The sequence below is a fragment of the Primulina eburnea genome, chromosome 15 (genome assembly GCF_022965805.1).
Source record: "Primulina eburnea isolate SZY01 chromosome 15, ASM2296580v1, whole genome shotgun sequence".
Classification (NCBI taxonomy): Eukaryota; Viridiplantae; Streptophyta; class Magnoliopsida; order Lamiales; family Gesneriaceae; genus Primulina; species Primulina eburnea.
The window spans coordinates 36,721,475-36,746,623 of NC_133115.1; the positions used below are offsets into that span (position 1 = coordinate 36,721,475).

Genomic DNA, 25,149 nt, shown 5'->3' on the forward strand with positions numbered 1-25,149 from the left:
GATGCGGAGGATTGGTTAGAGCGCATGGAGAGTTGTTTCCGCGCATTCCAGTGCACCGATGAGCAGAAGATGGAGACCCTTAGTTTTCTTCTTGAGGGCCGTGCTCGCAGGTGGTGGCGATCGACTTCTGCGCCGATAGTTCAGTCTCAGGGTAGAGCGACTTGGGCCGATTTCCGTGCAGCGTTCATGCAGCTGTACTTTCCTCCAGCCCTTCGCCAGGCCAAGACGATTGAGCTCTTGAACCTGAAGCAGGGGAGTATGTCTGTTGATGAGTATCAGCAGAAATTCTTTGAGTTATTACCCTTCGCTCCTCATATCAGTGGCAGTTCTGAGGCCAAGTATGATCATTTCCTCCAGGGCCTTAATCAGGAGATCTTTGATCGAGTCACTGTCTGTGATAATCCTACTTCTTATGATGGGTTAGTGAACCGGTGTCGCCAGGCAGAGATCAGTCTCCAGCGTGGTAGGGCTATTCTTTCTTCTAGACCTCCGAGTACTTTGAGGCCTCGATCTCAGTCGTTCAAGAAATCTGGTTCGTCTTCTTCTGGATCTGGATCTCGATCTAGCGGTGTTTTCCGCTTTGGTAAGAAGAAGGAGTCTTGTGCGCATTGTGGGAAGAACCATCCATCGGAGCAATGCCGAGTAGCCGCAGGAGCTTGTTATCAGTGCGGAGAGATGGGGCATATTAAGAAGAATTGTCCTCAGTTGCGAGGTGGAGCAGGATCTGGTTCTGGATCTCAGACGACTGTTCAGCAGAGGAGGCAGGGTCAGACAGTGGGTAGTTCGAATCTTCGACCTCGTGCCCAAGGTCAAGTTTTTGCGTTGAACCAGGATCAGGCTGCAGACGAGACCGAGAGAGTCATAGCAGGTACTTTTTGTTTATGCGGTATTCCTGCTTTTGTTCTTATAGATACCGGAGCATCTCATTCATTCATTTCTGCACGATTCGTTAAACGTCATAAGTTACCGTATGTTTCTCTAGACGTCATTCTTTCTGTTTCTACCCCGATGGGTCATTCGGTTTTAGCCAAGCGTCTAGTGATGGGTTGTCCTTTAGATTTTGAGGGTAACGAGTTGACTGCGAATCTTATGATTCTGGAGATGGAAGATTTTGACTGTATTTTGGGTATAGACATTGTGACTACCTACCGAGCTACTGTGGATTGTTACCAGAAGCTTGTTCAGTTTCGTACGACTGAGAGCTCTAGTTGGTTTTTCTATGGTGAGGGAGCGCGACCTCCGATGCCAGTAGTATCTGCTCTGAAAGCCTGTCGTGCTTTAGAGGCGGGTGGGGAAGGCTACCTCATCTATGCAATTGATACGTCCACAGGTAGTGTTGGTATAGAGGATATTCCAGTGGTTTGTGAATTTCCTGATGTATTTCCAGAAGAGATTCCTGGTTTTCCTCCGGTTAGAGAGGTGGAGTTTGGCATTGAGTTAATGCCAGGGACTGCACCGATTTCTCGTGCCCCCTATCGTCTGGCTCCGTCAGAGATGAGAGAGCTGAAGCAGCAATTGCAGGATCTTCTTGATAAGGGTTATATTCGCCCGAGTGTTTCGCCTTGGGGAGCTCCAGTCTTGTTTGTCAAGAAGAAGGATGGATCGATGCGGTTGTGCATTGATTATCGCCAGCTGAATCGGGTGACGATCAAAAACAAGTACCCATTACCCCGTATTGATGACTTGTTCGATCAGCTTCAGGGTACTTCTGTTTACTCCAAGATCGACTTGCGATCAGGTTATCATCAGATGAGAGTCAGAGATGATGATATTTCCAAGACTGCATTTCGTACTCGTTATGGGCATTACGAGTTTCTAGTTATGCCATTCGGATTGACGAATGCGCCAGCGGTGTTCATGAATCTGATGAACCGAGTCTTCCGAGATTTTCTGGATCAGTTTGTGGTGGTTTTCATTGACGATATCTTGATCTATTCTCATAGTGTGGAAGAGCATGTCCAGCACTTGAGGATTGTGTTGCAGATTCTTCGCGGGAAGCAATTGTATGCTAAGCTGAGTAAGTGCGAGTTCTGGATTGATCGGGTAGTATTCCTTGGTCATGTGATTTCCAAGGAAGGAATTTCTGTGGATCCCAGCAAGATTGAGGCAGTGCTAAATTGGTCACGACCTACGACGGTGGCTGAGATCCGTAGTTTTCTAGGTCTAGCAGGGTATTATCGTCGCTTCATCGTGAATTTCTCCCAGGTAGCTAGACCTTTGACGCAACTTACTCGGAAGGATGTTCCATTTGAGTGGTCATCTGAGTGCGAAGATAGTTTCAGAGAGCTTCGTCGACTTCTGACTTCTGCACCTGTTTTGGCGTTACCGTCAGGATCTGATGGTTTCAGTGTTTACACCGATGCCTCTTCTCAAGGCTTAGGGTGTGTGTTGACGCAAAACGGTCATGTGATTGCTTATGCTTCCAGACAGCTGAAATCTCACGAGGAGAAGTATCCTACTCATGATCTAGAGTTGGCAGCTATTGTGTTCGCGCTGAAGATTTGGCGTCATTACTTGTACGGGGTTAAGTTTGAAATCTTTACTGATCATAAGAGTCTGAAATATCTGTTCACTCAGGCTGAGTTGAACATGAGGCAACGTCGTTGGATGGATTTGCTGAAAGATTATGACTGCGAGATCAAGTACCATCCAGGATCTGCAAATCTCACAGCTGATGCTCTTAGTCGCAAAGTGAGAGTTTCTGCACTTCAGACCAGTGCTATGATTAGTACTATTCAGGATTGTTGTTCGTTGGGATTTAATTTCAAACATCGGAAAGGTATGGAGAGCATTCGTGTTGCTACCATTTTATCTGAGCCAGCCTTGTTCGCTCGGATTCGAGATGCTCAGATGTCTGATCTCAAGACTCAGAGATTAGCTCGGTTAGCGGGTGGAGATAGCGGTTTCCATTATCAGTCTAATGGTCTTCTGTGTTTGTCTAATCGAGTTGTAGTACCAGAAGATGATACTTTGAGGGAGGAGATTTTATCTCATGCTCATCGAAGTAAGTTGAGTATTCATCCAGGAAGTAATAAGATGTATAAAGACTTGAGGACACGATTTTGGTGGAAAGGGATGAAGCGCAGTGTTTATCAGTTTGTTTCCAAGTGTCTTGTTTGTCAACAGGTTAAGGCAGAGCACCGTCGACCTGGAGGATTATTGTTGAATCTACCTATTCCTGAATGGAAGTGGGAGCATATCGCGATGGATTTCATTACTCACTTGCCATTATCGTCGAGAAATAGTGACGCTATTTGGGTAGTGGTGGATCGACTCACCAAGTCTGCTCATTTTCTGTCTTATAACCGGGATTTCACTTTCGATCGTATGGCTCGATTGTACATTCAGGAGATTGTACGTTTGCATGGAGTGCCTGTCAGTATTGTCAGTGACAGAGATCCTCGTTTTACCTCACGGTTTTGGGGTAGTTTCCAGTCAGTTTTGGGTACTACACTGAGTCTGAGTACTGCTTATCATCCGGAGACTGACGGTCAGTCAGAGAGGACTATCCGTACGCTTGAGGATATGTTGCGAGCCTGTGTTATGGATTTCGGACCCGCTTGGCAGGATCATTTGCCTTTGATTGAGTTCGCGTACAACAACAGCTACCATCGTAGTATTGGTATGGCACCATTTGAGGCGTTGTATGGGCGACGTTGTCGTACTCCTTTATTCTGGGACGAAGTTGGTGAACGACATGTTGAGGGACCGGAGTTAGTCCAGCAGGCTATTGATAAAGTTGCAGTAATCAAGAAGCGGATTAAGATTGCCCAGGATCGACAGGCTAGTTATGCGAACACCAAGCGGCGACCTCTTTATTTTCAGCCAGGTGAGAAAGTGTTTCTCCGAGTTTCGCCTTTTCGCAGGATTTTGAGATTTGGTCTCAAGGGTAAGCTATCTCCGAGATTCATTGGTCCTTTTGAGATTCTAGAATGTGTGGGAGATTTAGCTTACAGGTTAGCATTACCTCCGTATTTGTCCGGTATTCATGATGTGTTCCACGTATCTTTGTTGAGACGATACGTAGCAGATGAGTCTCACATCTTGCATCCCTCTGAAGTTCAACTTGAATCAGATTTGTCTTACGTGGAGCGACCAGTTCAGATTCTCGATCGCAAAGACAAGGTGTTGCGGAATAAGATCATTCCTCTTGTCTTAGTGCAGTGGCAGCGCAGAGGCACTGAAGAAGCCACTTGGGAGTTAGAGAGTCGTATGCGTTCAGAACATCCAGAGCTCTTTTGAGTTGTGCTTTGTATATGTTTGTGTTTTTCAATTGTAATCGAGATATCAGTTGTATTCAACAACAATTGAGATATAAGAACGATGTTGTTATTTCATTTTGTTCATTCTCTAAGCCTGATTTCGAGGACGAAATCTTTTAAGGGGGGGAGAATGTAGTAGCCCGAATGCCGAATTGGGTAATTAACGGATTAATGGTGATTAATCATGATCGGAAGGTCCGAAGATGGTTCGGAAGCACCGAAGAGTTCGGAAGGTCCGAAGTGAGTTCGGTGGATCCGATCATTAGGTGTCAAGAGTTGATCGACACGTGGGAATTCGGACGTTCCGAAGTGTAGGTTCGGTGGATCCGATCATGAGGTGTCAAGAGCAGCTGGACACGTGCATGATCGGACGGTCCGAAGTGTATGATCGGAGGATCCGATCATGAGCTGTCAAGAGCCGATGGACACGTAGGAGTTCGGACGTTCCGAAGAGGGTTCGGACGATCCGAACATGGCCTATAAATAGTGCTCGGATTTCCTCATTTTTACTTGCCAATTTCTTGAGTTTTCTCTCATTTTGGAGAGTTGGAAGGTTTCTAGGAATTAATTGTTGGTCGAGCGATAGCCGGGAGCTGCCAGGAGTGGTACCATAGCGACGCCTGAGTTTCGAGGCAATCGACATCAAAGGGCTGTCGACGGACGAAGGTTAACCCTAAACCTTTGGTAGTACTAGGGAGTACTGGTTTTGCTAGCCGAGCATGGTAGTATTGTTCATTGGGTATGCTTTTGATGAATAGGCTTGGATTAGACCTGTTGTCTGGTTGTTCCAGTGGATTAGGATTGCAGTGATAGAGGTACGAAAGTACTATCCGAGATATCCTGGTTGAGTATACATTCATATATGTGTTGCATGATTATGTGGTGCATTGATATATGTCATATGGTGCATGCTATTATGTCACGTTTATTACTGCACGTTGCATTTCATGTTGAGCCGTATCTCCTTCGAGATAGCCTTTGCTGTTGAGCTGTATCTCTTTCGAGATAAGCTATATCTTGGGGCCGCTCAGCCCTGTCTTGTGGACGCATGGACACCGAGAGTACACAGTGGCCGACGGGTCGGGAGGGCTTCGGTGGTCCGGGACATTTTAGGTCCACGTCTGTCTTGTAGTGGATGCAGTGACCCAGAGGTTGGACCGCGCGGCACTATCCACTTGGCGCCTCTAGACTGAGCATTGTTGAGATCCTTTGTGATTCCTGTTTCTTGACTACCCTGGTATCATATCATAGCATGTGCATTTCATATAGGTTTGTATACTCATACTTTTGTACTGGGCGTTCTTATCGCTCACGTCCTCGGTTTTGTTTATCTTGGACACCCCATTCCCACGGGGCAGGTCTCAGGTTGGATGGTTCCGGAGGAGCAGGAGGAGGACGTTGAGTAGCCGGTTGGTTTAGTTTCGGTATCATTTGATTCGATATGGTTGTACCAGATATTCTTTACCTTCTTTTGAGTTGTTCTAGAGTTCGTTTGGGTTGTATAACTATCATTTGTTAGTTGTTTCCGCTATTATCTCTGATTAGTAATTATTAAGTTAATTGCATGCTTAGTTTTCAATTAGTAGGTGATTCTGGAACGGGTCACTACAGAAAATCAGTAGCTCATATGTCCTATTTATACAAGTAAGCAGTTAACAGAAGCTAAACTAACTAATCAACTGAAGCCAACTAACAGAAGCTGAGTAACAAGTAACTGACTCTAATAGCGCCCCCTCAAGATGTACTGTAAATATTTTGTACAGACATCTTGGACATCAAATGAGATAGAGTGGGCAGAGAGAGTGGCTTTGTGAACATGTCTGCAAGCTGTAGATGAGAACGAATAGGTAAAAGCTTGATAGATCCATCCTTGATTTTATTGCGAATGAAATGACAGTCAATCTCAATATGTTTGGTACGTTCGTGAAACATGGGATTGTTGGCGAGATGAATTGCGGATCGATTATCACATAATATTGTGGCCGGTGTTGACAAGGTGATATTGAGGTCCTTGAGTAATTGTGTGAGCCATAACACTTCACTTGTTGTAGTAGCTAGTGCCCTGTACTCGGCCTCAGTGGACGACCGGGAAATTGTCATCTGCTTTTTAGTTTTCCATGAGACCAAGGCCTCACCAAGAAAAACACAAAAACCTGTTGTTGACTTCCTTGTATCAGCACAATTAGCCCAATCAGCATCTGAGAAGGCTCTTAATTGAATGTCAGATGCAGCTGGAAAGAAGATCCCTTGACCAGGACTAGCTTTGAGGTACCGTAGAACTTGATATACTGCATTTAGGTGAGTTGTTCGTGGTTTGGACATAAATTGACTGAGCTTGTGCACTGCAAACATTATGTCTGGTCTGGATAGTGTTAGATATAAAAGACGGCCAATGAGACGTCTATAATGGGTGGAGTCTGGAAGTGGATCTCCATCAAGAGAACTAAGGCGTGTGTGTGGTGTCATGGGTACTGTTGCTGGTTTGCAAGACAGAAGACCAGTGTCTTCAAGTAATTGCAGCGTATATTGTCGTTGGGATAGATAAATTCCCTTAGATGCCCTCGCTATTTCAAGACCAAGGAAGTACTTGAGGTGTCCTAGATCCTTAAGCTTAAATCTGCTTTGAATATCACATTTGAGTTCTTGAATGAGATGAAGAGATGGGCCTGCGATGATAATATCATCAACGTATACAAGCAAGGCTAAGAAGGAGTTGCCCGAACCCCGAGTGAACATGGTATGATCAGAAGAAGACTGCCTAAAGCCAGAGTCCAGCAAGGCATGGGAAAACTTGATATACCACTGCCTAGACGCTTGGCGAAGACCATAAAGTGATCTGTGAAGTTTACATACAAGTTTTGTACCTGCCGGACAATGCATATCAGGGGTAGGAAGTCCAAGAGGAAGATCCATGTATACTTCTTCGGAGAGGTCACCATTTAAAAAGGCATTGTTGATGTCAAGTTGAACAAGGACCCAATTTTTACTTGCTGCTAAGGCAAGAAGAACTTTGACAGTAGCTAATTTGGCAACCGGGGAGAAGGTTTCAAAGAAATCCACGCCTTCTTGTTGCGTGTATCCTTTAGCAACCAAGCGAGCCTTATGTCTGTTAATGGAGCCATCAGAATTGTATTTGAATTTATATACCCAACGACAACCAATTGGTTGTTTCCCCGCTGGAAGTGGAACCACAGACCACGTGTGGTTGGTCTGCATTGCATCAAGTTCTTCTGTCATTGCTGCACGCCAAAGATCGCATTTGATAGCTTGATGATAGAATTGCGGTTCACTGTGAGAGGAAACATTGAGCACAAAAGTTCTATAAGATGGAGATAAGGAATCATATGATATGTACTGAACGAGAGGGTATGCACTCGTCGAAGTAGGCGGAGAATTGTATTTGAGCATATGACAGTGGTAATCCTTTAAGTAGGAAGGTGGTCGAGACGACCTGGAGGAGTGGCGAGTGACGGGTAAAGATAATGAATCAGAGACAGGGACTCGAGAATCACCAAGAGCATCTCCATCGACCATGTCATGTGGCTCATGTGGGATATGTGTAGGATCATTTAGTGTTGTGTCTATATGGGTAGGAGGCTGAAAAAGACATTCCAGAGGAACTTGTGTGTCAACAGGAGCTGGTTGTGGAAGAACAGTGAATGGGAATGGATCAACGATCTCTGTTCCAAACGACATATAAGAAAAAGGGAAGATTGATTCATGAAAATGTACATCGCGTGAAACAAATATCTCCTTGTTCCTTATATCAAATAGCTTGTATCCTTTCATGCCTGGTGGATATCCCAAAAACACACATATGCGGGCACGTGGCATAAATTTGTCACGATGAGCTGTGAGGGTGGATGCAAAAGCAAGACATCCGAAAACTCGAAAGTAAGAGTAATCAACTGATTTCTGATACAACAGTTCATACGATGACTTGTTTTGACTGGACGGAGAAGGGATCCGATTCACTATGTAAGTAGCAGTCATGACACACTCATTCCATAAATCTAGAGGCACCTTTGACTGAAAAAATAAAGAACGAGCCACATTGAGTAGGTGTTGATGTTTTCTCTCTACAACCGAGTTTTGTTGAGGCGTTTCGACACATGAAAATTGGTGTAATATCCCCTTAGCTTGAAAGAGTTCTGTAAAAGCAAGTTCTTTAGCATTGTCGGTTCGAAATGCCTTGATTCTTCTATCAAATTGTGTCTCAACCATGGTGCAAAACCTGGAGATTACACCTAATGCCTCGGATTTGTGTTGCATTAGAAAGATCCATGTGAATCTTGTGCAATCATCCACTAGAGTTAGAAAGAACCGTTGTTTATTGACTGTGTGGACATGATAAGGCCCCCATGTATCACAATGTACAAGATCAAATGCATTTGAAGACTTGTTATTAAGCGAAACAAAAGGTAACCTTCTCTGTTCTGCTATGGGACATATCGAACAAGGTATTTCACAATGAGAATCAATCTTATCAAAGGAAATAAGTGTCTTTAAATTCTGAAGAACCTTTATTGATGGATGTCCAAGGCGACTGTGCCAAATTTGCACTCCAACTTGATTGACCGAGACTTCTGAGTGCAATGAGCGAGCATCAAGAACATATAAACCTTCCATCCTCTTACCCTTGCCAATCATCTTCTTTGTTGTCATGTCCTGGATGATGAATGAATTACAGTAGAAACTAATCATATTTTGCGTATTTCCAATAAGAGAGCCGACAGACAACAAATTAAATCTGAAATCTGGTATATAAAGGACGTCCAATAGAAGTAAAGAATCTCCCAGTCTAATGTCACCACACAAACGAACATCCACATATGCACCATTAGGTAGTGTTACTCTCGAATTCTCCACTGCCTTTAGAGAAGTAAACATACTTATAGTGGAGCAAATATGTCTAGAAGCACCCGAATCAACTATCCAATGATTAGCCGAATCGAGTATACTTGGGATTGAAACGGATAAACATGTACCTGAGATAGATAGATGGTTGGCACTTTCAAGGTGGTTGTCATTTTTATCAGTGCCAGAAAGCTGACGAATCATTAAGGCCATTAGTTGTTCCATTTGATTTTTGTCAATGTTAATCTGGGGGAACTTTCAGATTGATTAGAGTGATAACCTTGATCAGCCCCATGATTGACTAGAGCTGCATAATTCTTGGTCCCTGATTTATATCTGGTTTTGAGGCCCGGTGGAAAACCATGTATTTTATAGCATGTTTCAACTGTATGGCCATGAATATTACAATGAGTGCAAAATGGTCTGCCTCTTGGAAATCTCGGTGGTGGCTTACTACGGAGATGTGACTGAGTTTGATCATTCTTGTTTGCAAAGGCCATATTACGATTTGGCACACTCATGGAGTTTGGATTGGAAAATTCTTCATTCTTGATTGTGAATGCCATGTGCTGGTTTGATGCATTCACAGAAATTTGGGTGCCAATGGATCGCTGTCTTTCTTCTTGGACCATTAGAGCAAATACACGGCTGATCGGTGGCAGTGGATCGAGAAGTAATACTTGACTTCTAATGTGATGAAATGAATCATTTAGCCCCATAAGAAAAATCATGGTGTAATCCATTTGAAAGTAAGTTTCTAAATTTTTGACTCCACCACAGCTACATTTTCCGCAGTTGCACATAGGTCGAAAGTGATTCAGTTCTTCCCAAATAGCTTTGATTTTGGTAAAATAAACACTGACCGGATCTTGATCTTGTCTGAGGGTGATGAGGTCTCTGCGTAGTTGAAAGATTCTAGGCCCATTGCTTTGTTGAAAACGATCCTGGAGATCAGTCCAAATTTCTTTCGCTGATTCCGCAAATAATATGCTTGCTGATATGTCTTTAGACACTGAGTTTAACAGCCATGAAATGACTATATTATTGTTCCTGATCCACGCATTAAGCAAGGTATCTTCAGAAGCGGCTGGTTTGGAAATCGAACCATCAACAAATCCCAGCTTGTTTTTAACGGAAAGAGCAATTCGCATCGCTCTACTCCATGATGCAAAATTATCACCCGTGAGGGGTTGAGAGACAAGTATGAGCCCTGGATTATCTGAATGGTGTAGAAAATAGGGGCTCGAAGGATCATCAAATACCGATCGTGATGGCAAATTCCACGCAGATTGATTTGTGTTTGCCATGGATGTGTGCTTCTATTTGAGAAGATTATGGATTCGGAGATGAAATGAACTCACCGTAGATCGGAATTTAATCCAGTAGATATTCGATGAAGGACCTCAGTGATCGGAGAATGCAGCTGTGATTACGATCAACGAGAAAGATAAGCAGTGATCGGAGAATGCATCCGGCGATCCAGTTGGAGACGGAAAAAAATTAGGTTTGCTCTGATACCATATTATGAATGATGAATTGAAAGAAATATTATTTCGAGAGAGGGAAAATCAGTAGCTCATATGTCCTATTTATACAAGTAAGCAGTTAACAGAAGCTAAACTAACTAATCAACTGAAGCCAACTAACAGAAGCTGAGTAACAAGTAACTGACTCTAATACCAAGGGCGAGCTAATTGCGTTGTGATCTTCTGTAGTATAGCCTTTTGGTGACTAGCCATCCAAAAGATAAAAACCCAAAAACAAATTAGATACATGAATCTCGTACGTTATTCTTTCTAATATATCATCTTCTTCTTCGTTGCTCCTACCTTCCGCATTTCTCTCTGGCTCATGAAGTAACGTGGAACTTGTGATCATGAGGAATCTTTCTGCGCATTTAGAGGGATCGGAGTAAGATCCCATCCCATCAAGGTAGGCATTGTCAATAAGACCAATCATCAAATCTGCCAACGAAGACCAAATCAACGATCACACTCCAAAGTTAATAAAGTATTGCCTTCTGTCCATTGAATTTCTGTTTCTGTATCAGCAATATCCATTCGAAAATGTATATCTTGTGTGGACTTTGCTTTATCCATGAGCATGAAAAGTTAAACCAGTGAATTTCTAACAGAATGAATGTGGGCTTTGTTTTCTTTCAACGACAGCAACTGAAGTCGACGCCTCAACAAAAATGACATGAACGTGGCTTTTGAATCTCATTCGGCCTAGACAAGATAAGAACAAATGCACTCGAGAAACAATATATAAAGGGTCCGCTATCTATTAACCAGCCATGTAAGATCCGCTAAGACAAATTACGATGTCTGGCTTCAAGCACTACATAATGTGCCTTATAACTTGGCTCTTGTTCTCATCTGCAGTTATTGTAGCTCACCCTGTGAAGCCTATAACATTGGCAAGACGGTCCCTGGAGGCTCGATTTGGAACCAAAGAGATGAATCAAAGCTCCAACAAATGGCCTGAAAGAGTGAGTCCTGAAGGACCTGATCCATATCATCATCTCAAACATTTCTAATATCTGGCTTCCTAATCCAAGTTTCAAAATATAAGCCACAATGTTACAAATCAGTCAAGATTTTTCCACTGCTTGTAATATATTTTTAGTTTCTTAGCTGAGATGGGGAAGAACAAATTTTGCTTGTTTCGTGCTGTTAATTTTCGCCACCTCTCATATCAATGATGCATCAAACCAAGGATGTCAAAGAACTTTGTTTGGTTACATTACTTAATTGACTGTGTAAGCTTATACTTGGAATTAGCAAAACTAAAATTGCAGCAATTTTAGAAACCTATTACGTATAGTCAGTACAACGTTGACTACAAAGTCTGATTTTAACATGATTATTATAGTAAGAAAATGTGACTAATTAAGACATATACCATGACATTAATGCCGAAACAAAAATTCAAATGGCTTAATTTATAACTTACCCAAGGAATGAGATTGCTATTGTTGCTATTGTAGAGTCACTCACCGTAACAACATAAAGTTTTCATAAAAATATTTTAAACATATTTTGTAAATGCAGTCGTTGTTGGTTACTAAATTTCTGTGGCAATCGGTTCTAAATGGTTGGTGTCTCTTTTACTCCTCTCCAACACATCAAATACTCCAAACATCAATGTATCATTTCTTCTTTCAAGTTTTGGTGTCCAATACAGAAATATGGTGGTCACTTGATAATCCTGCATATCATAGATTCATTTTGATCCTGCACAAAAAATGAACAAAGTTGAATTGACAAAGAAGCAATCTGACCTCGAATGTGATTTGAGATATTGGGCCTTTTATTTGAAGGTAGTGTTGGCCTTGGGAACCGCAGATACATTCTAAAGAACTCCATTAATTTAAACTTAGGGAGTCATCACCAAACTTTATCTTTTCCCCCTTCCATCTCCTTAAGATGTGCCCACCATCAAATCTGTACCCAAAATCATGTCTATTAGAAAATGAAGGGACGGCTCAGAACAAATTTTTTTTTATCCGAGTCTATTCTGATTTTACGAATTTTAAAAAGTTGAAAATACAAGGGGTACTGATAGTGCATACCTTCCAAGCTTTTGGCATTCGTGATGATTCGACTCGTGTAGAGGATATGAAGGATCAAATTCCCATTGTCGACACAATTTTTCACTCATATTTATTGTGAGACTTTCACTTAATAAAATTAATCATGACATTTATTCCCATTTGTGATCACTTTCACTTTTATGGCAATTCATTGTTCATTCATGTGACCCCATTTACGGCTATAATGAAGAACGGAAAAACGATCAATTATATTTCATGGGGGTTCATTTCACCCTATCTTGTGAGGCACTGCCTCCATGAGGTGATCAAAGGCCCAGATTTAAACACACATACACCCCATGAAGTGATCAAAAGCCCATATTTAATCACCATATAAAATCAATGGCTGAGATCCTGTGAGAACACTGCCCCCACAGGTAGCATCTACTCTACCTTTCATGGGGGTGAGATTAGACTAAAAAAGTTGTTCGTGGATAATATACTAAAGCTGAACCCCCTCATAAAAAGTTGAATTAATGTGAATTAAATTCGGAAGTTCATTAGTTTTTGCAACTTCATTTATTATTTCATTTTTATCATTATGACAATTATATATAGTGCGATTCATTGTACTTATATATATCATCAGTTATATAACAAGTAGCTTGCAAATTAAAGTGCAAGCTATATATATATATATATATATATATATATATATATATATATATATATATATATATATATATATATATATATATATATATATATATATATATGCATGTTCCTAAAATATTTTATATCTATACAATTTTAGTAAGGTGAAAAAATATTAAATTTAAATAACTAGATAAAGGATATATAGGTTGGAAGAATTAAGTCATGAGAAGTTTTTAAAATGTGAAAAATTACAATATAGTGCTTTACTATAGATTTTTTCATCTACAGGATTAACTAGTTTTGGAAGTTCAATTGATTCTTAATCTTCATATCATATGGCCGATATGTTATCGAAGATCATCTCAGCGTGAGCAAGAGCATGCATGCATAAAATATGTTTTAATGACTTTAAAATTACATCCGATTATTGATTATATTTAATTCTTTGCCTGCATGTCCCCCAAAAATTTATTAACTTTTTGTGATATCTGATCCGGCCCTCATAAATTTTTATCATGTCTTCAAATGTATAGCTATTTGTTGAAGATTCTCTTGACGATAAATGTGCTTATATTTGCTGATAATTGCATGCAAGATTTCTCGTACGTACGATGAAAAAACTGGCTCAATTGTAGAAGATATTTCATTATCTGCATTCGATAAATGCAGAAGTAATTAATCGGGAAAACATGATCAGAAGGAAAAAAAGCAGACTCATATATATGTGAGTTGTTGAGTCTGAGAGGTATACAGTTAAGAGTATGCAAACCTCACAATACTGGTTAACCCACACAACTATTAAGGAAGCAAAAAATGGCTCTGGAAACAATTATTTCAAGCAGTTGGATAAGAGGCATCCATGGCTATCCCGCAAAGCCCTTCCTTAGCACGAAAATCTCTCTCGAATTTTACATATCCATTTTCGCCCCATGCTGCGCCCCAAGAATTCTTCACCAACCAATATTTTTTCCCGTGTTCGCTTTTTCCGTACCCAACAACTGTGACACCATGATTTAGATTAGTTCCACACTCACCCGTATATATGCCACCTGCATAAAACTGAAAAATGGGTCCGCTCGCATCAATAGCCACAGACACAGGTTGCTTTGCCACCGCCTTGAGTAATGCTGACTCATCATTAGCCGGCACTTTTTCGTATCCGGTGATCTTTGCTACTCTTGAGGATTCCTTTTTGGTGTTACACATGCCATTTGCTCCTTTGTATGGATATTTGGCTTCTGTTGAGAGGCCTTCGTGAGTTATGAATTTGAACGCATCATTCATGTATCCTCCGTGGCAGCCCTGATTAGATTTGGTATCACAATCCACTAGTTCTTGTTCGGACAATGAGACAAGCTTGCCTGTTTTAATCCTGTTGATTCCTTCCGTGGCTGCAACTGCTGAAAATGCCCAGCAACACCCTGTGTACGTATGTGCATACATGAGTTGTCAAGTAAGAACGAGATTTCAACTTTTACGGAAAAAATTCATTAATTTACTCGAATTTTTGTCTCGACTTACCACAGGAAAATTGGTTCTTTACTCCAGTAACAGCTCCTTTCTCTCTCCAGTCAAGGCTCGCTGGAACTTTAGTCACATTTTCATGTCTAAAGTTTGTGGAAAATTTCATGTCGGGTGATATCATGTATCCGCCACGAGAAGCGCGAAACTCTTCATTGGCAAGATCTGCGAATTCATTGATGGCAAGCTTGTAAGACTTGGTTTCGTCAAGGTTAGAAGATTCGATGAACTCCACATTGTTCTTGAATATTTCGAATCGCTTGGCCTTCTCGACGCCATCGTTGTATACACGACCATATTGCATCATCCATTGCTCGTGTCTCTCGGCCATGGTTCGGCCTGGAATGCTTCTAGACGTTGCTACAGATGAATACATCCCAAGAAGGGATACAAGTGCAAGAAAAATGATTTTACCGAATTGGAAAGCCATGGAGGATAATTATACTATTGTATTAAACCTTAATTGTAAGATGGAAATGAACAGGCAAGAATTGGGGTATTTATAGGTTGTAATAAATTCCTTGACAGCTACCTATTCATTTAATTGATCATGATCTATTGAACGAGTCTCCAGGGGCGAGATTTGAATAAATTAGATCCCGCAAGTTTTAACTCTCATGCATATTTACTCGACTCACTTAAATTAAACTTGCCATTTATTCCCATTTGTAACTTTCAATTTATGGTTATTCATTGTTCATTCATGTAACCCCACTTTATTTATTATTTTCTTTTTATCAATATTATTATCTTAATTATTTTTTTAATAATCATAATTTATTTTTTTATGGGTTTTATTATTAATAAGATTATTTTAAAAGTAATAAAAATGTGAGAATAGTGGTGTGGTAAACGATTAAACGGGTTTACTAATATCAACTAGTTTCCTTTTTTTTAAAAAAAAAATTAGGAGTGAACATTTGGTTTTTTTTTTTTTTGAAATCAGTGAACATTTGGTTTGAATAATACATATTAGGACAATATTTCCACGTACTTGCCTTAGTTCTAAAAATACGCATCACAGGAAGCTGGGAAGATAAGACATCAGACCCGGACCTAAGACTACGCTGGAGAGAATGTAAAATTTATTACGGATTTTAATGCCCAAAAATCATGGGAATCAGACATCAGATTCGGATCGTCGACGAATAAATGTGCGATCAAAATAAAGAAATATTGTGGGGGTCTTGTATCTAAATATATCTAGTGTTGAATACAATTTTTTATAATGTCAAAATAAAAGTTATTCGAACGTGCTTCATAATTAACATCCACAACAATAAAAATCGATCAGTTGCCACCAAAGATTTAACCAGATAACATGCCTTGCTTTTACAAGCTAGATTTACAAGTAAATCCACCTGCATATGAACAAGGAAGGATACACATAAATTATGACGCATATATCATAAAAATTACAGTATAATACACGTATTAGGGGGACTTGTACATCAGCAATTTCACACAGTTGGATAAGAAGCTTGCATGGCAATGCCACAGAGCCCTTCTGCAGCACCAATATCCCTTTCCATTCTAATGTATCCATTCTCACCCCAGGTACTTCCCCACGAATTCTTAACCAGCCAATACTTGGTTCCGCCGCTAGTTTTTCCGTACCCAACTACAGTAACGCCGTGGTCTAGATCAGTACCACACTCTCCTGTAAAAACCCCACTTGAGTAGAATTGGAAATCGGATCCTCCAGCATCAATGGCAACAGATACTGGCTGGTTAGCCACCGATTGCAGCAATGACGACTCACTGTTCGCTGGGACATCTTCGTAGCCTGTGATCTTGGCAACATGGGAGGACTCTTTATTGGAGTTGCATGTTCCATCCTCTCCGTCGTATGGGTAGTTAGCTTCTGTGGTTATGCCATCGTTTCCAATCATGTATTCAAATGCATAGTCCATTAGACCACCATTGCAGCCTTGATCTTCACTTGTGTCACAATCCACTAGTTGTTGTTCGGACAGCGAAATCAATTTTCCGGTTTTGAGCTGGTGGATTCCTTCCGTGGCTGCAATGGCTGAAAAAGCCCAGCAACATCCTGTATTTTTTTCCCAACGAACTTGAAAAATCATCCAAAAATATGCAGAAACAAGATTTTAGTGTAGTTTTAATGGTTTGTTTAACTCACCGCATTGTCCTTGGTCTTTAACACCTGTAACAGCTCCCTTCTTTCTCCAATCAACACTCGGTGGAACTGCAGTCATGTTCGAATATCTGAAGGACGAAATTATTTTTGATGACTTGTGGTGGAAGTTCATCTTGAATCCATTACGTGATGCTTGGAACTCTTCGTTGGTCAAATCAGCAAACTGATTTACTGCAAGTTTGTAAGAGCGAGTCCCAGCTGAATTAAAAGATTCAATGTAATCCACATTCTCCTTAAATATCTTGAATCTCTTCGCCTTCTCAGCATCGTCTTTGTAGACTCTTCCATATTGTGCCATCCACGACTCATGCCTCTCGGCCATAGATGCACAGCCCACATCACCAACGCCACCATCGCAGCAAAAATCAGCTTCCAAGAAGGTGACAAGGCCATTCTTTATAATTATACGTTGGAAAGCGGAATTTTCTTCTATGAATCCAATTAGTGATGTGAATGGAAAGTGTTGGAAATCCATTCATTAGGCAACAGGAATTTATAAAGTTAATGGAGTTCTGTGTTCTTCAAAGGTCACATCAGATTTTCCTTGTCGCTTTGAAGGTAACGGAAGGAGCTTTACCGAAGTCCCTGGAATGCCCGGCAAGTTGTAGAAGGACATTTGAGATTCAGTTCCGTGGACGTTGCTCCATTTTGCCTAAAATATTCTGTTGCTGATATCTATTTTGGTTATTAGGTCGATGACCTCATGAGCCACGTCTTATTATTATCATTAACTTTTCTTTAATGGATTCGAACTATAACTAGAACAGAATCGAAAAGTATCCAAATGATGATCAAAGATTCTGTAACAACAGTCATATCTATATTCTCGCATTCTACCTTTGACTCAGTCATGAGAATCCATGGGCCAAACAACAGACCCCTGAATAACACAAAAATGGCCGTCTGGTGCGACAGTTGAGCAGTTGATGTGCTCTGATTTTTGGTTCCTTCAAATTACAGTGCTTTTATTTCCTTTTTTCTGCCTTAATTATTATTTACATTGGCTTGATTTCCCTTTCTTGGTTCTGTGTTATCTTTTCTTCATTTTTTTCGATTGACAAAATTTATCCCCATCCCCAGTGAGTTCATTCAATCAAGGCTAGACAAATACTTAAAAAGATAGCAAAATATAAATTTCTGAGCTATTGAGACTGCTGAACTACAGAAAAATTATCTCATACCTTCATTTTAAAGGACAAAAACAGAACTCTCTCCTTTATTTATAGCAATTAGCATGAAGTATGTGTAGTTACTAATTATATATAATATGTATTAAAAAATATATATATAATTAAAATTTCAATCTCAAAAACTTGTATTACTAGTAAATGATAATAAACAACACACATGTAAAACAATCTGGATTGAAACAAACTCTAAAAAATGTTTACTCATCCATACACTATATATTAAAGAAAGTAAAAAAAAAAAATAACAATTCAATTTAGATGAAGATGAAATGATATGCAGAATATATAGATAATATAACATATGTCAATTCAAATTTATAGCATGATCTCAATAATCTATTATCATTAATGCAATATCTCAATAAAGAGTGAGTCTCATGTGAGACCGTCTCACGGATCATAATCTGTGAGACGAGTCAACCCTCTACCCATATTCACAATAAAAAATAATACTTTTAGCATAAAAAGTAATACTTTTTCATGTGTGAATAAAAAGTAATACTTTTTCATGTGTGACCCAAATAAGAGATTCGTCTCACGGATACGACCCGTGAGACCGTCTAACACAAGTTTTTGCCCTCAATAAATATATATCCTAGAAGTATCGAAAAAAGACGGATGACATATCACTTGAAAAAGAAAACGACAACCAAACAAGTAAATTAAATGAACTCTTCTCTATTCCTTTTGCACCTACTCACATGCAATTATTTTGAGAGAAACTGGAGGCCAAAACAATTATGGATAAATGCAATTTCAAGAAAATATCAAATTTTCAATCTTAATTCCTTAGCCATTTACAAATACTATAAACAACAATTGCAACAAGATGAAACCTATGTAAGTTTCAAAGAAATTATAAGGAGAAATAATGATTATAGAATTTAAATCGTGATTAATATTAATATCAAATTTGACATTCATGGTCATTGACTAATTAACATAAGAATAAATTATGTTAGAAAATTAAAAAATAACTCCAAGCAATTCAAATTATTATTTCACGAGTTCCGCCTTATTTTCTCTTCAAAAATATCTAAACAATTCAATGTCTCGAGGTATTATTCATTTTCCGTACCAAATGTTTTGGTCTCCAAATATCCCAATCAGATAATCTCCCAGTCACAGAAATCTTCACTCACCATCCTCGAATCCTTGGCACATGGAAATTCTGTGCAGCACTTCTCTGTCATTCGATCTGTTTCTGAATATATACCTTGACAGTCGAATGAATGTTCACTGGCTATCTTCTTCTTCAATGGACATAACTTTACCTTAGTATTCTGTGAGTAAATAAGAACGCAACATCATGACTACATTCCACACTAGAAAAAGGAGAATTGCAATGTATTTCAAGACAGAATTAAGAATGAGATGAAGGAACCTCAAGATAACGGTAATTCGTTTCCATATCCAAATCTGAATAGCATTCATCACTATTCACCATGATGATGCTTTCCTCAAGTTTCTGACAGCAACTTGATTGATCAGACTCTGTAATGGGAAATTGCCTAGTGCACACTGTACAAAAGATCAAATGGAGATTTCGATACTTGCCTTAAGTTTTCTGAAACATTCACGCAGTTGCTAAATCAATATTTACTAGTCAACTACTGTCATTTTATATCTTCCCCAAAACTAATGTAAATTGCGGGACATGAAAGTTTAGATGTATGACAAATGGTAATGACTGATCGATATTTGTGATTTATTTTCAATTCACACAGTGTTGAGTCAATGTGATTGGCGAGTATACGAGGAAACTTTATACAGAGGGCAGGCAAAGGCAAGCCAATTCTTAATTTCCATAGCAAAGAAGCATCGAGGTCTCCATGCAAGGAATATGCAGACCAAAAGCTGAATCTCCTTGGAATTTCGGCGAAGTTTAGGATCTAAACAGAAAGGTTGGAGGATCTCAACCCGAGCCTCAGTATTGTTACAATTTACTTCATTCTATAGCCACAGAATTCAGCTCTTAAATTGAAAGAAAGATTAAATTCTTTTAGGGGAAGGGGGGAGAAATTCGTCTAGGGCAAATCTAAAGAATGTAACATAGACAACGAACCATGTCAAATATCATATATAACTTCAGAAGATTCATTGCAAAAAATAATCCCAGAAAGATTGAAGTTCAGAATAACATAAAATGTGTAGCTGGTAAACTGCAGGAGCAATAGGCTAACACAGAAATCCCAGCTTCCCGGGATCACCGAAGGTTTCAAGCTCAAGTTCTGACATAGCAGAATATGTGAAAGTCACAAACATGTCAAACTTAGAAGGTCTTTGACAGGCCTTCATACTACTTTCAAAAAAATTGGCTTATTGGGGAGTTTTCAAATGAAAAAAAAAGAAACTAATGTATCAGGCCTAAGGGTATCAGAGAAACAAAGGGCAAAGGTTTAATATTCAATGAGCAATCAAGATTCAATGTTCCAAGCAATTTCAAAATCCTTGGCTTACTCCGCAAAAACACTTAATTATTTATTACGAATAAAGAGAAAAAAAAATGCGTGGAGTAACGGACCATCACCATTAGACTTAATTGCTTTAGTAGACACAGAACTAGAACAGGTAACTTCATCGTCTGGTAGTTCATAGCCTTGAAACTCAACGAAATTCTTACTTTCCTCTGTTTTTTCAGAAGAATTGGCTGCCGGAGTTTGAGCTGAGGTCGAAGAATAAGCATGAACGTTACATTCATCTCCATCAAGAGTATGTTTGCCGAAACGGTTGCTCGCCTCATCTGCTTCAAGAAGGGCGGTTAAAACTGAAATTTGAGAGAAATCTAACGTCTCCACAACAGAAGCATCCTCACAAATTTTACATTATTACCTTTTCCATCGGCTTGGATATCAGTACATCTCTCCCCCACAGGTTCGATTAACAATAAATTGGATGCAGAATTCACTGCACATGATTTCCCGTCCTTGTCCGTATCAATACCAATGCTCAACATTTTCTGAGCAGGAAAATTCACATCTTGTTCCAGTGTAGGGGAAGCTAGACCATTTTCTCCAGCAGAATTCACAGAAATGTCGTGGATAACATCTTCTACTATTTCGGAACACAAGTGCATGAGATTTTCACCTGCTGTAATCAATTGAGTTCGAACGTATTTGACAGAATCCTGTCCAAGTAAAAGATCACGTCAGAGGATGTCAAGACATCGTTTTTATAGTCCAAAGTTAGATGAAGTACGGCAGTAACTACCATATCATTACCAATGAATGGACTTTATGAAAGAATTTATGAATGTGTGTGCGCTAGTGCTTTAAAATAGAGTAAAAATTTAAGCAAGCAATATAAAGAGGTAATATTACTGTAAAAAATTGCAATACTTCATGTAATACCTGGCATATGATTTCATCAGCCTCTGAACAGAAAGTACTAAAACGGTGACGTAGGTTCTCAACCCAAGCTTGACCTTTACTCCCAGAATCCATGACTCTCAGAAAACGTTCTGCAGATAGCCCCAACTAATATATAAACAAACCATCATTCAGAAGATTGGCAATTTGAAGATAAAAACATACTCCATATGCTAAAAAATAACACGAACACACAGTGAAAATTCAACATTTTCACGTTTAAGCCATAAAGTGATAAACCAGTATTTTCAGCATTCCACTAATGAAAAAGAGTAAAAATCACTCAGTTGCCGAGGAATCAAACTCCGGAACCGAATTGATTAAAAGGCTACAAGAACTCAAAGAAACAATCATAAATACAAGACAAGAGAAGCCACAAAAAGAATCAGAACTCGAGCACAACAAAAAAATCGAAAACTCACACACGAAATTAACGAAGATGAAAATTGAAACCAGTGCTAATTGTTATGAAAAAAGTTTGAAACACATTGGACCTAGAGAAACAGCAAAAAGCCCCGATCACCTTAAACTCAAAGACCTCGATCAATCCACAAAAAAAAATTTATCAAGAGTTTTAACGGAACAAGGCTTCGCAATCGCAAATGTAAGAGATAAAAGAAATACGAATATGTTGGCAGCAGGTAGACGAACACAAGGACTTTGACGAGCGTAGGCAACTGACGTAACCCCAGAGGCAGAGATCATGGAAATCGAGATAATAAAGTAAAAAAGAGAGATTTGACTCCTAAAAAATTCTTGAAAATACTTAACATGTAGAAATTAATTTGTACTTACACAAAAATCTTAAATTTAAGATGAGATTTTAAATTTCAAAACTCAATAATAATAATTTGTTCTCCAATTAGAAAAAATAATACTTTAACTTAATTTTTAAAACTTATCTTTTTGTCAGGAGCAAATATTTCAAAATATATAGATTTGGATTACTCAACTTGTTTGGAGATTTTTTAGCTGTGAGAATTTCGATTTCTTTTCCTAATACTTGCAGAAGAATTATTATTATTATTATTATTATTATTATTATTATTATTATTATTATTATTATTAAATCTAATGTCCATACACTTGGAAATACATATAACATCCGTATGTCAAATCCATCTTCCACGATCTGGAGATTTTTTACGTCAATTCTTATAATTAACTCCAAATATTCCTAGAGCCAATGCCATGAAAACTATTCAACCATGGCAGGGTACTATTCTACCACTTGGACCATTGCTGCTGTGGTAAAAAAAAAAAGCAATTTAACTTGATATTTTTTACAAAATAAGATTTTTTTTAGGTCCATGCCACTAACCGTACGGTGTTGGTTGAAAGAAATATATCCAAATACCTTTTTTTATTATTATTTGAATGTCACAAAACGATGGTTTTACTCTGAAGTAGTTTGATGTATGCATGAATTTTAAAGATTTGAACTGACCACCAACCATGACAAAATGTCATAGGAATTCTTGTGACATAAAATAGGTTAGGAATCGAAGTAAGAAGCCCTTGACCTCTTCCGAGGGAAGAATGATTGACTATACTGAGTTGATGCAGAGACCTTATCAAGAATATTACTTAAAGCTGAGTGAACAGAGTTTATTAGTACATCCCGAGCTTCAGGCCTTTCTTCACTAGCAGTTAGGAAGAAAACGCTTTTAACCCGACTCCTCAATGTAGATATCTCAGCCCTCAGCAATTTCACAGGAAGGTCATCTATAGATTGTCTTAAATCAGACAAGAGATGAGGCCTGTAATCACTGCAAAGAGAGGCTTTGAAAGAGAATGTTCTAGTGTCATCGCCTTGATTCTCATTAAATTCCTCGACTTTCACCTCATCGTGGTCCATGGGAATGTGGAGACCTTCACTTGCACATGCCGCGGTTTTCTTCATTTGCTTCACTTGGCTGATGACTTCAGCTAGTAATGTGGCTTTATCCATCTGTTTACCAACAAATCTTAGAGAATTAACACCATCTGAGCATTCAGATGTATATTTAGAATGAAAGTACTTTAATTTCTTTTGTAATTTATTGATATCCTTGATAAACTACAAATCAATCCTGCGCGTGTATCTCATTAATTAAAGATTAGACACAAATGATCTCTTCTCTGTTGGTACAAGTGTTCTTCAAAGAACTAAGTTAAGTTTGTCTCTTGGACAAATATGAAATTCAGCCAACAGTTCCAAAGTACAATAAGAAAGTCAAATTTAAAAAGCCAAAGACTAACAAGCATCGATTTTTATTTCAGGTTAGTCAAATAAGCATCTCGTGCGTGGAGAGGGCCAGTTTTGTCTTCGCAGTTTGAGGCAGTTAAATTTTGCGACAACGAACAGGACATATCACCTAACTTAATCTATTCATTATGTGAGCTTACGTATTCTATAAACATCTCTTTCAACGTTTGTTCAACGCTGATATAACCCAAAAAAAAAAACCTTGTACATAAAAAAAGAAGAATTCAATGAATCACGATAATACATGTTGACCTTGTAACCATATTGTAATAAAAAAAACTATGCATATAGAGACTAGGTGATATATTTTCACCTTCTCTTCCTCAAATTTAATGCAATAGAGTATGTTGACATTTTAAGAATGACTTTATGGACAAAGATCGCAGAAGAGAAGAGGGGACGCACACACTCGATCACAGGCATCAATCTAATGCCAAGCAAAACCGTATTCGTGATGCACCAAACTCGCATGTACATGAACATAAGTATTAAACAATTCCTGATATGTGCACTGAGCATCATAAATCTCCATTTTCACAAACAAGGTATTATGTTAAACATATCAGCTCAAAATTAACTCCTAGGCCAACAAGAATATGCTAACTTTTGAGTTAACTTGAGTAGAGCAGTTAAAATTGACTTAAAAGATTCTTTCTTATATATCTTAAGCACAAACAAGCCTCGCTACCATCCCTTGCTATTAACAGTCGCACAAAAAGGGGATTGAGAAATATACTAAAGCTAAAATCTCATTCATCTCATTAGACAAGTGAGGTATGTAAAACATCATATCCAATTCACGGGTAAACTATGCATGGATATCAAACAAAAATGCTACAGATTTATCAGTACGAACTAGCCAACAAGGAGATTACGAACCTTTTCATTGCTGGGTACAAGACCTCGAAGTGTTGCAAAATGTGCATTGATTCTTTCTCTCCTCCTCCTTTCTGCCTCACAATGGCTTTTCAGGGCAGCCAATGTTTTTGCGTCTGAGACCCCATTTTCTTTTCCCAATCTCCCCGAGATTTTCACTAACTCATCCTTCTCACCATCCAAAACCAATGATTGTTTAACCGGCATCGAACCCGCCACAAAAATGTTTCAAATAAACTTAACGACTCGAGGATCGATATTTATGAATTATGGATTTTGATCATAATACGCCAACTCAAGCGTAATCAATACGTGAAATCCAAATCTTGAATCTTTTGACAGAAACTTACGTATTTATATATAGGATCATGAAAGATGTGGGCAAAGTAGAGGCAGGAAACCCGAAAGAAAGCGTTGCCGAACAAATCTCGAGATTGGCAACAAAAGAACACGAGTCGGAACTTAGCCCATTTCAAT

At 39.0% G+C, this 25,149-nt stretch overlaps 5 protein-coding genes across 13 annotated transcripts; all 5 read right to left on the bottom strand.

Annotated features, from left to right (window-relative positions):
• Positions 1-9,331: 9,331 nt before the first annotated feature.
• On the bottom strand, positions 9,332-10,426 carry LOC140815708 (uncharacterized). Its single transcript, XM_073174771.1, has one exon. It carries the CDS (start codon positions 10,424-10,426, stop codon positions 9,332-9,334), a length of 1,095 nt encoding a protein of 364 aa, XP_073030872.1.
• A 3,514-nt stretch (positions 10,427-13,940) lies between these two features.
• Positions 13,941-15,298, bottom strand: LOC140814451 (senescence-specific cysteine protease SAG39-like). The gene is made up of 2 exons (XM_073173450.1): positions 14,833-15,298; positions 13,941-14,732 (listed from the first exon to the last, which is right to left on the bottom strand). The coding sequence occupies exons 1-2, from the start codon at positions 15,260-15,262 to the stop codon at positions 14,146-14,148; spliced, it is 1,017 nt and encodes a 338-aa protein (XP_073029551.1). The 5' UTR covers positions 15,263-15,298; the 3' UTR covers positions 13,941-14,145.
• An 852-nt stretch (positions 15,299-16,150) lies between these two features.
• Positions 16,151-18,144, bottom strand: LOC140814600 (senescence-specific cysteine protease SAG39-like). The gene is given in 3 exon segments (XM_073173632.1): positions 16,151-16,882; positions 16,973-17,320; positions 17,323-18,144. Coding segments are annotated over 3 exon segments (999 nt in total). The 5' UTR covers positions 17,384-18,144; the 3' UTR covers positions 16,151-16,292.
• Positions 18,145-19,149: 1,005 nt separating this feature from the next.
• LOC140814788 (uncharacterized) lies at positions 19,150-22,288 on the bottom strand. 9 transcript variants are annotated; one of them, XM_073173881.1, is made up of 6 exons: positions 22,173-22,288; positions 21,531-21,656; positions 21,013-21,307; positions 20,804-20,923; positions 19,565-19,701; positions 19,150-19,463 (listed from the first exon to the last, which is right to left on the bottom strand). In XM_073173881.1, exons 1-6 carry the CDS (start codon positions 22,251-22,253, stop codon positions 19,287-19,289), a joined length of 936 nt encoding a protein of 311 aa, XP_073029982.1. In that variant the 5' UTR covers positions 22,254-22,288; the 3' UTR covers positions 19,150-19,286. The 9 variants fall into 9 exon arrangements, with proteins under 9 accessions (XP_073029982.1, XP_073029980.1, XP_073029981.1 ...); XM_073173879.1 differs by having other exon boundaries at positions 20,705-20,923; XM_073173880.1 differs by having other exon boundaries at positions 20,711-20,923; positions 22,173-22,286.
• Positions 22,289-22,947: 659 nt separating this feature from the next.
• LOC140814779 (transcription factor bHLH30-like) lies at positions 22,948-25,149 on the bottom strand. The gene is made up of 2 exons (XM_073173873.1): positions 24,676-25,149; positions 22,948-23,499 (listed from the first exon to the last, which is right to left on the bottom strand). Exons 1-2 carry the CDS (start codon positions 24,877-24,879, stop codon positions 23,044-23,046), a joined length of 660 nt encoding a protein of 219 aa, XP_073029974.1. The 5' UTR covers positions 24,880-25,149; the 3' UTR covers positions 22,948-23,043.